The sequence below is a fragment of the Ixodes scapularis genome, unplaced genomic scaffold (genome assembly GCF_016920785.2).
Source record: "Ixodes scapularis isolate PalLabHiFi unplaced genomic scaffold, ASM1692078v2 PGA_scaffold1__304_contigs__length_218370807, whole genome shotgun sequence".
Classification (NCBI taxonomy): domain Eukaryota; kingdom Metazoa; phylum Arthropoda; class Arachnida; order Ixodida; family Ixodidae; genus Ixodes; species Ixodes scapularis.
The window spans coordinates 172,556,777-172,570,145 of record NW_024609846.1 but is presented as its reverse complement, the minus strand read 5'-3'; the positions used below and the strand labels follow the sequence as shown (position 1 = coordinate 172,570,145).

Here is a 13,369-nt window from a genome sequence, read left to right as displayed (position 1 = left end):
CCTTGAGTTCACTTCTCACCGAACACCTCTGCATGGCGGGGAAGCAATACTTACGGAGCCCACAAGCTCTGCAGGTATTACTTCACTGCAGTGTTTAGGTGCTCGGTATAAAGCGCCCTCAACGGGGCTAACTTGCCATGATTAACACTTCGAAAAGTATGAATATCACAATTCATATCGAAGCGAATATCAAATAGCGTATTATTTGAAACTACTATTTGAAAATTCAAATATTTGCAGAACAGCATTATTCAGCAATAATGTGAAACTTCCCTTGCATCTATCGTACAAGAATTCTTAATTCAAAGCAAAGGAGGTCCCGACTCACATTTAATGGAGGTTCCCACAATCCAATGCCTTGTTTTTTCTGCCGAAAATTTATTTTCAATAATGAGATGCAGATATGGCAAAACCCTTATGATGTGTTTTTCCAAAAACTGCAACAACATAAAAACAATTCGGGAAAACGTAACAACCGACACAAATTCGGGAGCCCAGATGTGAGACGAAAATCAATGCTGACACTGCAATTTATCGTGTACCATCCCACCGTGAAGAACTACCACACTTATTCAAACATTGGTCAACTTTTTATAGTGCTCTTTAAAATTATGGTCCATCTATAATCGTACACGGGAAATGCTGACCTAGTATAAGAGTCAGCAAAATTTCTGAGCCTATTGAGTTAACTCATATTCCCCCCTACTTCGCATCAACCGTTGCTGATAGTATGCCGTTGCAAAGCAGTGAAGCCCAAAGTGCGAGCCGGTGCAAAACAGTGAAGCTTTATTCGTGTTGCCGTGTGGTGCACACGATCCAGACTCTAAGCGGAACGAAACTAGTGGTACCAGGGAAACCAAGGTTGATAAAAGCGCGAGCCAGAGAGTGAGAAAGCAAGATGATTGGGCTATTGCAAAAGCCTTAATTTTTCCAAGCCTAGTCCGAGGTCGCGTGTGCGTGGGGGACAAGTACAGGGATAAGAAGCATAGTGCAGAGTGGGAAGGAGGTAAAAAAGAGGCAGGTTTGGAGAAGAAAAAAGAAAACGGTGTCCATAGTTGAGCAGGAAGGGGGCGTCGGGTGCCCGTTTTTGGATTTAAGAACTGAAAAGGCAAAACACGACGAATGGGAAATTGGTGCACACATCCCTATGGTAGCTCAACAGGACTGGAATTTGCAAATGCAACATCCCGGAAAACGTATTAACCGAGAACATATCGACGAGGTACTGCGACATTTGGAGGCAACTGTCTTTTGAACCGCTCTGAAAGGGCGGATAAAGAGTTTGAACTCAAAGATAAAAGGAAGGCAATTTAGTTTGCAAAGAGTGAATGGACGCAGCTCGCGAGATTGCTGTTGACAAATGCACCAAAATTTCTGAATATATAAACAAATAGTAAAGCTCTTATCTTGTTTTAAAAATTTCCAGATGGTTAAACATTACTATTTCAGGACAGAAAAAATGTGCACTTCAAGTGTACTATCAGCTTAAATGAAAGGTGTCATGACACATAAAAAATAAAATATGAGACTACTACGCTGTTAGAATCCCTTACATATCATCATATATTTATTAAATACGATTTGCATATTTATAAAAAAATTTAAGTTAATCATTGAACACTTCGATCTGCCAATTCAGCAAGGCCGTCATGTTTGGAAGCGTTGCGATGTCGTCTGCCCACATATCTGCCGGTGTCCAATACAGCGTGGCAACACTGCACACAGCTCCAATAGCTTTCTTGCATGCCCTTGCAGACTTAGCATCATTAGCTTGCTTGCTCCAACGTAGCTGCCTGCTCCTGCTTCCTTTCTGCATCGTGAGCTGACGGAATATTCATCACTGCTTGCTTAGTCACGCTCATTTTCAGTTTAAAGCAGTAAAAGAAGAGAGAAAGAGGTACAATATTTTTGCATGTATTACCTGCACAAAGAATTTAATAAGCTTAAACGCAAAGTAAGGTTGCGGGTTAATAAAAAATTGTGGCATACAGTGCAACTTCATGGCAATGTGCACCAAGCTGTAGGACTGTAGTGCTCCCAGAATCCCTCTTCCCCGTTCTCTCCTAGGTACTTTTTCTCTCTTTTCAATTTTGTTCCCCACCTCCTCCTTTGGGATTGCCTTCTTTGCGTTATCTTCCAGATGTGGTTCATTGACAAAATTTCACCATCTCATTCACAATCAACTGTGACTGGTGGCAATCGTTTACGGTGTGGCAAAAGCTGAATTAATTTTGCACTTGTTATCAACTCTACATGTTGAACCACTGAAACTGTAGGTGGGCAGAGGCCCCTAGAAGGCACCATGCCTTTATCTCTGCCACCTATGCCAAAAAGAAATCCGTAAAACAAATAAAGAAAAAAAGTCATCAGCATGGCCAAAGAGATTGGAGAGATAGTGGCAGATCGGAGATACAAGGTAAATGAGTCGTGCATACACAGGTGTCAAGGACGAAAAGGCAGAGTCTTCAAACTGCAAACAGTTCCTGACGAGATGGCACGGACAAGCATAAAGAAGTACCGCATAAGCAATTGATAAGGATCGATAACTGGGCGAGTTGGTGAGAGTTCATGTTGAAAAACAGCGCAACTGTTTTCTTCTTGTGTTCTCTTCATCTCTGTGTGTCCTCGTCCCAGTCGCGCTATTTTTCAACATGACCGCATAAGCAATTGGTCGGACAAGACAAAAGACGACGCTCGCGACTATAAGGACGGCGCTTCGGTCAAAAGCAGCGATCGTGGTGAGGACCAAATATTTAACATGGGTAAAGTTATCGTTTTTGACAAAGATCCGAACATTGCTTTGCGTGGGGGAATATGCGTGGTCTCTTTTGACGCGCACAACTACGTCTTTCTCCACGCTTGGAAGGGGGTGTAAAGTAGAAAGGTCGATGTCATGAAAACTTGGTCACGGAAGTGACGTTGTACGGAGCGCTGCCTGCTGCCAAGAACCGCGCAGTGCGCACGCGCGTTTTTTATTTGCTTGTTTGCTCGCTTACACGCGAAGTGCTCCTGTCTAATTGAAACGGCGATAGACGCTGCTCTGGCAGCCGTGATTCTAGTCTTCGCTCATTGCTCTGAACAGCGGCCGAGCGGCTGAGCTCGCGTGCTCTGTGGCATGGGCAATTCACGCGACTCTCTCATGCGACTGTACACAATTCTGCACATGCGCCTCGAAGATGGCAGCGTGGGGGCTGCACATTTGCCTCTACCAGGCTCCATGCTACGGGCATTTGCTTCTTGCGCACCCAACATCATCATGATGCGGCGGGAGCCCATGGACGTTCCTTCAGCTGCAACCATATTTTTACGGAAATTTATGGAGCATATAGTCCACGTATGCACTAACTAATTTTTTTTCTTTTTTTTTCCCGCCGGTTGTGGGGTGTGGGTCACGTGCAGGGGTGGGTGTGGTCAAGGAAGTGAGCGTGGTGGGCAAAAGCAGTGTGGCAAGCATAGGTAGAGAGAGCCAAGAATAAAATAAACAAGCGGTGCATTGGTAAGGATGCTTTTATTCTGTTGCATTTTTTTGCCCCGTTACTTCAGAATAAGAAAAGGGTGCATCACGCGTTCAGCCGCTCAACCGGGGTCACCTAGGCTCAAGGCAATGCCTCCTAGAGAGCAAGGCCAATGCGCTGGACTCTCTACATCACATACCGGAGGCTCGTGTTTGGACACGCGTGCCGAGTTGGCATCTGGGAATCGCGTTTCCTGTCCGGCGGCGGGCTCAGCGCCCCCCGGGACAGGCGGGGGCTTCTCTCGGGGCGCCCACCTTTGGGATGGAGGCGGCAGAGCAGGAGTGCTGCAGGGCACCGTCCTCGTCCCCCTCGGGGGTTGCGTCGGCGGCCATCTTGCGGGCCAGGGCCTCCTGGGTCTCCCGCTCGATCTGTCGGATGTCCTCCATCGTGAGCCCCACCCACTCGTCCTGCCAGGCCCAGGCCTGCCGGTGTGCACGCAGCATCGTCTTGCGCAGTGCTGCAATGAAACGGCCCACGGGTCAAGATCGGAGATCTCGCGGAAGGCAACGTTGCGTCGAAGCCGAGGGGACTTGACCGACCCGGACAAGGGGGCCCCGTGTTGGGCACCAAGTTGCGGGGATATAAGCCGAAGCTCGTAACTAAAAGACCAGAGCTCACAACAGCTTGTGTCCCAACTCCCATTCCGCGACGTACTCGCGCATCAACCGCTGCGACGGGTGCACCCGTTTGCCGTACAACGCAGCCCTTACGGAAGAGTAAAACGTAACGGAACGTGGGCCGGGTGTTAAAGGCCTCTTAATGAGCCCCAAACATAAGGTACAACATGCCCACATTCAACACACCGACTGCCAGAGAGGAGAAAAGACTCGCCCACAGATACATTCCCGAGAGCTAGCAGGCGCAAGCGTACAGGAGGCACATACAAAGTACTATCGCCCACTCCGAGAACGACTGAGAGAGCCCGTCCCTTTCGGAGGTGACGAAAGTGCAGCGTTCAAGATGGGGCTGCCCCCCTCACCACCAACGGCGACTGTGACATGAGAGTCCAGCAGCTCACTCTGCGGCCATCTCGCTGCCCTCGAGGCAAACGGAAAAAACTGGATTTCCACTAACCGGATTGAAACACGTCAAATCAGTTCCTCCATTCAGAATTACTGTAAATACCGGGAAAGCAACCTCCCCCACTTTCACTGAATACTGGGTTAATCTAGACACGGGCACTTGTCCGGTCAAATCGGTAAAAACGAAGATAGCGGGTAATAAAGAGCTTGGAAGGTAGGATGAGCGGAATTGGAGAAAGCACGTTTAGTTTTACACGATATCCCCCTCACTGCTGCTGGCAGTCTCGTGGCAGCCGCAACGGGGTGAATATTTTTCGCTGATACAAACGCTTCGGAGGGGGTGGGTGCTTAAAAACCGGCAATCAGTTCGCACTTTCCACTTTTCTCTCCCTTTCTCCTCTCCCCCTTCTACCCTGTTTACCGTTGCCTGTTTCCTCCTCTCCCATGGTGAGCAGGATCTTCTGCCTTGCAGAATCTCGAGTCTGGTAGTCGGCCTTTAATATACAATTTGCAGAATTTCCAAGTTTGGGAACTGTTAAGATTGGGTGCTTGTACAAAGTAGGCGCTTCTGCGGTATTTTATGGTAGGCACTGACAAATGGAAAGTCAGATCTAATGTCACATCTCACGAAAAGTAAATTTCTTGGGGTTTACTTGCCAAAACAACAAACGGCATCTGGCACGCCTCGGCAAAAGACCGAGAATTCATTCGAGGACTCCCGGGGATCCACCAATGTGCAACCGCAGTGCACATCGGTACATCCCCAAAATTTCGATGCAAGACTGCTCCAAGTAGCAATGTGGAACATAACAGTGCACTAAGGATGAGAACAAGGCAACGGAACACACATAACAGCACTTGTGTGCCTTGTGCGTTCTTTTCCTTTGTCCTCGTCCTTTGTGCACTGTCATGTTCCCCACGTCTTCGTACCAACTAGCCCAGTATTGCCCTTCCAAACAGGAAACTTGTGAATTTATAAAAAAAAAAAGAATTATAAAAGACAGAAATCTGCCATCTTCTTAAATTAAGCTGCAATAGGCACTACAACGTAAATAAATATGAAACGTTTGAGTGAAGTAAAATGTATGCAGATCATGGCCAAAGTTCAGAAACAATCACCTTGAGATTCCGACGCATTCCACCATGCTATCCCCGAGACTTTCTCCTATCCAACTATAGTCGGTGACAGGTCAAGAACGAAGTGGATGCTCCTCCCACCTCTTTCCACTTTAGTAGTACGAACGCTGGAGGGGAGGTAACCTCCTCTCCTCCGTTCACTCCGCTGAAGTGGAAAGGGGTGGGAGGAGCTTCCACTTCGTTCTTGACCTGTCACCGGCTATAGTTTGTACCAAGGATTTGGAAAGAAAAGAGGACAGTGTGTTCCTTCCCACAAAAAATAGACTATGCATAGCCAAATGGTCTTTCTCAGCCCAAATGTAGTTCTAGCAAATGGAACCATATACCAAAGTTTCAGAACTTATATCATTACCTAATTCATAAGTTGAAAGCAATTTTTGAAAATTTTCAGAGAGGGTAAGGCCCCTTCATAGTAGCAGATGCCATTCACCTCCCGGTAGTCTTCGTGGGCCACTGTTGGCAATTAAAAATTCCCAGCAGTTGCCTATAACATTTTAATTGAATATTGGTACCTTAAAATATCGAGTGTACGCCCATACTTCAATAAGTGCCCCCCTTTTGCATATTAAATATCGACCAATTAATATAAAGCAGCCACTGCCTAGCACACCGAGCAAAATCGAGCAGCTCTTCCACATCAGCTGCCTCTCCCAGAGGCTGGTGCAAAGCGTCGAAGCTTTACACCTGTGCACCAGTGCATAGCGCTAAAGCACTCTGAGAGAGTAGGCATGATGAGAGTGGCGTGATGGCTCTAAAAAACCAGACCCCTGCACTGCTCCTACACCATTTCGTCAAATCAAACGAAGGCCTACCCTACTCTGTGCCCCTTCTGCTCCTAGACCTAACTAGCACTCATCTCCGTTTCTGTTGTGATTATCGCCAACTTTTCCGTGGGCTCCTGCTCAATTTTTTACGGCAAGTTCTACAAAATTAACATTTGATCCCAACTGCTGGCTCTATACACTTGGGAGGAGACTGAACATTCAGCAATGCCCAGTTTATTTATGGGGAGAGAAAAGCGTGACTCTTTTTTCTTCGAAACACTCGGTACTGTTCATATGCGGTGAAGAGATAAAAGGGAAAAATATGAAGTGGGCAACACTTAGGAAGTGGGCGTTTCTGAGGGATTTCATGCTGTCTGGTTTGAAAGGCATTTTCGTCCACCAGAGCGATCAGGCTACCACACCTATATGTTTTTCGAGCAAATCTGAAGGCCCCACCCAACAAGTTTGTTCAAATTCAACCAAAACCACCCTAATATAAATAGTGTGGCATCCCTTTGCAATACACATAAAATGTGCACATGCACGGCACTATGTCCAGACTCTAAAGGGCAAAAGCGAGGTGGCATTACCGACTTTTCACTGGAGTACTACCATATTTTCTGGTGTATAAGTCAGTTGTATACCAACATTTCTGTGAAAACGGCACAATGGTGCAACAACTGTGCACGTTATAGACCAGAAAACATGCTGCTAATATTAACATGCATAAAAGCATACATACATTAACATAAAGATTGCATAAATATGTATAACGCAAAATCCTGTAAAGGCACCCACCAAAATGAAGAGATAGATGATGAAAAACATGAGGTGGGCTACGTTTGGGGATGAGACGGCAAAATTTTATCAAAAATTAACGATAAACAAAGGGGCGCCCGCTAAAAACCACGCGACATGGGATCTGATACCGCACGTTGCGGACACGGCAAATTCACCTTTCACAACGCGATAAACACGTGGGAATTCGCTACAAATTCTTGTGTCATGGAAAAGGATAGCGCAAACTGCGGATGCAGCCGATTCGTGTTGCACGGTGCAACAAATACGCAGAAACCGGCTACAAACTTATGTACCGTGGGAATCAATGTTACACACACAGATTGCGAACACAAATGGGGAAACCCACTGCAAACTCACTTGTCACATGTACAGGAGCCACAGATCGTGCAGTTCATGTGATTCTTATCACATATCGCGTGATATCCGATGGAAATCAGGGAGTGGGCGATATTTCGTAATTTTTATGTCACGGATATTCAGCCAGAAAAACACGATGGGCAATTTCTCGGGAGGGCGTGCCCTTGTGGGATTTTACGCTATATGTTAACATGAGTTAACATACAAACAACACTGACATGCATGTGAACATATAGGCATTTCTGGCAATGACTATTTCGACGTCCATCGTCAAAATATCTCTAAATTATTTCGACATCTGTGACATCGGAAAATATGTGTCGAACAGCGATGCTGCCTGCAAGCTAGATGATATTTTTTTTTACCACCATTTTTTATCGCTGCCCGGTCCGAGCTCAGGAGCTCCAAAGTTCCAAGTTTGAGACGTCAAAATAATAGAAAAAATTTTTGACGGGGGACGTCAAAATGTTTTTGAAAATAATTTTACGTCTTTAGGCAGTGGAGTCGCAAACGTCAAAATAATATTAAAAATTCTTTTGAAATTGATCGTCGAAAAAGTCACTACCTAACATATATGCATTAACATGCATATGTCAACATACAGCTGAGGGGGCAGCCAGCACTCGGTTGTATGGGCCTCCGCCCCATTTAGCTGCCTCAGTCTTTCAATTGTATGGACGTTTTGCAAAAAAAAAAAACCACTAGCTTTGTTTGATTTACTCGCACTTCCTGCAGCAGTGCAGAAAAGTGTAGAGCTCACCCGCACCTCCTGCACCGGTGCAGGAGGTACAGGAGGTGTGGGTGAGCCCTACACTCTTTTGCACCGGTTGAGCAGGGAAATCGAACGAAGCTACCAAGGACTCACCGACGTCGTGGATGAACTTCTCGATTTTGCTCTGCATGCCCCAGTAGCGGAACTCCACGCGGCACAGTTTGTAGGCGCACATGATGGTGCCGTCGCCCGGAGGGGGCGGGGGCATTCCCTGCAGCCGGTGGTCCAGGAAGCCCTGGATCCAGTCCTCGTCCAGGGGACCCCGCCCCGTCTTGGGGGACACAAACAGCCGGGGGTCCTCCTCACGCACATAGTCTGCCCCAAACAGCTGGTCCCGCACCACGTCGATTACGTCTGCGACAAGGGAAATCACGTCTGTTGAGAGAGGTTTCGAGGAACAATCACATCTGTCGAGCACGTCTGTGTCAGGCTGGGAGACAATCACATCTGTTGGGAGAGTTTGGGAGAGACAATCACGTGTCTCGAGCACGCCTGTGACGAGGGTGAACGGGCAATCATGTTGGTCAATCACCGTGTGCGACGAAAGGGGGAACAGATATCACGTCTGACAATCACTCGTAGGTCAGGTTGAGAGAGAAAATTACGTCTCTCATTCACGTCTGGGACAAAAGGGAAGGCAAAGAGTTAGAGGAAATCACATCTGTAGATCAAGTTTGTGACAAGAGGGAACTGGAAATCATGTACACTGATCACGTCTGCGACAAGGAAGACAAGGAAATCACGTCTGTCAAACACATTTGCGACAAAGGGGAATGGAAATCACGTCTGATGATCATGTCTGTGACGAGGGGCTATGCAAGCTGCCCTCTCGCCCTTCGTTCGAGTCCCCACTCTGCTACAGTGACAGACAATGAAACGCGAGATTGCATCCTCCTAACTTCCATTCCGGTCACCCCGATGGTCGCTGCGAGGCATACCATGCAACACTGTCAGCGCGAGCAAGGCATCAGCACCTGTTTATATTTTACTTTGGAAGCATATTGGTGGGCACCGTATATGAACATTCAGGTCAGTGCCTTGAGGGGGGACACTACCCAGAAAAAACAATTTCTGCAAAAAAAACGTTAATTTTGAAAAATGTCATATTTACATCCCCCAACATCTAGAGGGTATTTCCAGAAAGTTTCATTAGATTCTACTGCATAGTTAATTTTTTATAAATTATTTTCGGTCCACCAACGCTAAAGAAAAGGTAGAGGTTGGAGCACTTTAAAAGCATTTTTCTCCATTCCACTTTCTGGCATAAATTTCACTTTAGGAAAACTATTGTTTTGTTATTACATAACTTGGATTAATCTTTATGAGTTTTTCTGGGGCGAAAATTTCAAGGGGAAGATAACTATGAGCTTGTATCTTTTATTTTTGTCAGTTTTCATGCTCAGAAACAAAAATTTTGGACAAAGGATGGAGATCTAAAACACTGTATTTGTGTTTATATGGCTCTTTTGTCATGAAAGATGGTATAACATAGAAATATAGTTCCATAGTTATTTGCTCTGAACTGTCCTAACGCAATATAACACATGAAAACGACAAATTTAAAAGTAATTTTAAAACAATAGTTTTCCTACGCAGGCACGCCCACTTTCACCTTTGAAGGTTTGCAGGTTTTTTTGTACTTCACCCAGGTTAACAAAATTTGGCAGAAATGTTCTCAACATCAACAAAGACAAGCCTTGTAAATATAATTTAAATCGGACAAGTGGTTCAAAAATTTACTTTTTTGGGTAGTGTCACCCCTTAAATAAGCACCTTCCACCACATTAATGTTGTTGACACATGACATCAGAGACCCACATACAAGAAAAAAGAGAGGACAGATGACAATGGTTTAGTCGCATAATGGCGTAGTAGCCGTGGCAGTAATTTTTCGGATGAGGCTCTAATAGTTAGTTACCTGAGTGTGTGACTTGGAGTTAATTTGAGACAACAATAAACAAAAAAAGGAAAGTTACTAACTGGTCAACTGCACTGAGCGGTCGTATTGAGTGCATCCTTTCGACTCTTAGAGAAAAAAATTTAAGCTCGCCTCGATCACTCCGATTACGATAAACCCAGGGAGCACAGAATGTGTGTCATGCATGTATTTGCGTGCGTTATGATTTGCTGTGCTCAGTTGTGAGGAACTTCAGGCGGTGTCGGATGCAAGACACAGACAACACACCCTAGCGGTCTCCGAGCTCACCCGAATGATCGAGACAAGCTTAAATTTTTTACGGAGTGCAGCGTGTCCCGAGCATGTTTTAGTTAGAAGTTTACCGTGGGTTCTGTTTCTACTGATGAGCGCGCGTAGGAACTCTAACTCTTAGCGCTCTCGGATCGCAAGGAGCCCCCTGTTGCAACTGAAGTAATGGTGCGGGAAGGAGGTTTATTGCCTCCTTTACTCTATCAATTGAGACTTGTCGGAAGTTGCGACGTCATAAGCCCGCTGTGCTGTCCCCTGGTACCTTGTGATCCACACCGTGATGTCGTGACGAGGCTACGCTTCTTTGTTCGGGAATCAGCCGCGCAGGCGTTTGGTTGTCTACAAACTAAGTGTAGCTCGCTGCAGACAGTCGCCTGTGGACCATGGTCTGTTTCGGTTAAAGTCCGACCGCAGCTGACGCCATGGTATGGTGCAGCCAATAGAGCAGTGCCAAAAGTGCATTGTCCTGGAGCCGATCGTCTATGTATGTGTACCTATCACGTACATAACCAATCACGCACAGCCAAGGCCCCACGATTCTGCAATTTTTAGAGCGCAGCTCTTAGGGGCCCGTCTCTGGCTTGAGCGGCGTCGCCGTCGGCGTAACCGCGAGGTCACGTGACCCCCGCGAGGTCACGTGACCCCCCCCCCCCCCCCCCTGAGGTCACGTGACCTCAAGGAGTCACCTATCCCTCAGTACGCTTCCATCCTCCTACTCAAGAACTGCGCTCTAATCCGGCGTTACAGGGTAAACGGCTTTCATTTTTTTTCTTGAGTGATTGATTTAGCCGGTGCTAAACCAAACACAGCGGGGCAACCAAAATTTTGAAATTTGTTTGAATTAACTATATGTATAAAATATCAAAGTTTGAATTATTGTGAGCCTACTGTAATTATGCTAGACTAAGTACAACTTAACGCCGATGGTCGTCTGTAGATTAAGCATGATGGTCCAAGTATGACTCGCTGCCAACAGTCGCCTGTGGACTTGGTGTTCTGGACTAAGTATCACTGGTCACGGAGAATCCCGTGCTACCGCAGGCAACTGTCGGCATCAAGTCATACTTTGCCCAGTTGCTTTCACCCTTGTTCAGCTCTTACTTGTAAAGCCAAGCAGAGATGTTGGACTGCAGATCGCATGGTCTGGGGTTTGATTCCCGCCGAGCTCCTTGGTTAATCTCTTTGGTCTCGGTTATTCCTTTCTAGTTATGATTATGTATGAATTATTACAACCAAATCTGCAAAAATGTTCCAGAAACCAGAACTCATCATGATGAAACAAACTACGCCGATGCCGTGCGCGCTTCTTTGTATGCTCCACGGTTCCGTGTCAACGTCGCTAGCGCTCTCTGCGCATAAGTCTAGCTCCGCTCAAGAACCGATTAGGCGACTCATCGCCACTCAACGATAGTGAATATCGGCTCCACCGGCACCTTGACAAGGAAGATAAAGGCAACCTCCTTGAAATAAAAGCGTGCCGCCATCCTCGATGAAGTGCGCATAAACGCAAAGAATGCCATCCACCACTGGCATCCTCCGCGGCGGCCGTCGCAGTTGTCGACACGGTCCGTCCGTAACTCACAGGATCTTCTTTCGATTGGAGCTTCTCGTAGTTGGTAAGCGGCTGCGATCTAGCAGAGTGCGTGTGCAGGGAAGCCTCGACCGCTTTCTGCGGGCACAATAAACATGTGCCTGTGAAGGCTCATGTTATCTTTTTGTTATTGTTACGCGTGTTACTTTTATGAAGTCCAGATATAACAAAGAAGCGGATACAGCGAAGTGATTTCAGATTCCCGTTGACTTCGTTATAACCGGTCTCAACAGTGCTACGAAGAAATGTTTAAATTCGCTGTCTCAGCCAATAAGGAGATTCAAACATTTGCGATAGGAGTTTCATGAACTGATAAAGTGTGCAGTGCTTCAAAATGTGGCGTCAATTTTCTTTTGGCGCCCACATTCAACCGATTAGCGAGCCTCTGTTACTGTAGCATTTCACCTCAACAGCTTGCCAGTTGTGAGTATCAACGTCTACAAGACATTTTTGAAATTGAGAACTAAAAAAAAAAAGGATTGGCTGTCTCTGTGACATCTGCCAAAGGTATTCTAAGATGCACGGTGTTTAGATCACCTCTGCTCCCGTCCACCCAGAACCACAGTCTACAGCACACATTACGCAGTGCACGGATTGGATTGTCTACGAACTGGCGCTTAAACTGACGGTCAAATGTTCCAGAATGGCAACCGGCTTCCTGTCACTGCTGGGCCACATCTCTTGCTCCCTCCCTCCTCACCCTGCTGCGCTTGACATTGTCGCTCCTGCATCACTTTGGGTGCAGGAATGTAGTCTGTTTTGCTGCCGCTAGGCACACACCGAGGAAAGTCCCCGCTCTAAGAAAAGTCGTCGCCTGTACGGTCTATTTAGGCACCATCCTGGACTTGGACATGAAAGCAGTAGAGCAGGCCCTATGAATGCTGTGCATTTAAAAATGTGGAAACATAAACGCATATGCGGAGTAAACTGACGAGTGTGTTGGTGGGAGTCGGATGAAAAAAATATAGACACAAGAAACAGGGGATGCCACAATGGCTGCTGCACTCAAGGCATGGCCAGTATCAAAGCTACATTTATTTTTTATATTTATTTCGATCCATTTTATATAGCGGTATTTGGTAGCGCTCGCCAGAAATGAAAGCATCGGTGAATTGGTATCAAAAATACATCTTTAGTGTATTGTGTATTTTCATAATACTCGATACTCAAAAAAAAAGAATGCTGTGCTGCAGATTTTGAAGGT

At 46.3% G+C, this 13,369-nt stretch overlaps 1 protein-coding gene across 4 annotated transcripts in view; it reads right to left on the bottom strand.

Moving 5' to 3' along the window:
* LOC8052304 (protein retinal degeneration B) overlaps positions 1-13,369 on the bottom strand; it is a 144,485-nt gene that overhangs the window by 90,170 nt on the left and 40,946 nt on the right. For all 4 annotated transcript variants that reach the window (XM_029977865.4, XM_029977867.4, XM_029977866.4 and 1 more), the window contains exons 5-6: positions 8,462-8,722; positions 3,770-3,972 (exon numbers count right to left, since the gene is read on the bottom strand). In XM_029977865.4, the coding sequence (XP_029833725.2) occupies positions 3,770-3,972; positions 8,462-8,722 (464 nt within the window). The remainder of the gene's footprint in view (positions 1-3,769; positions 3,973-8,461; positions 8,723-13,369) is intronic.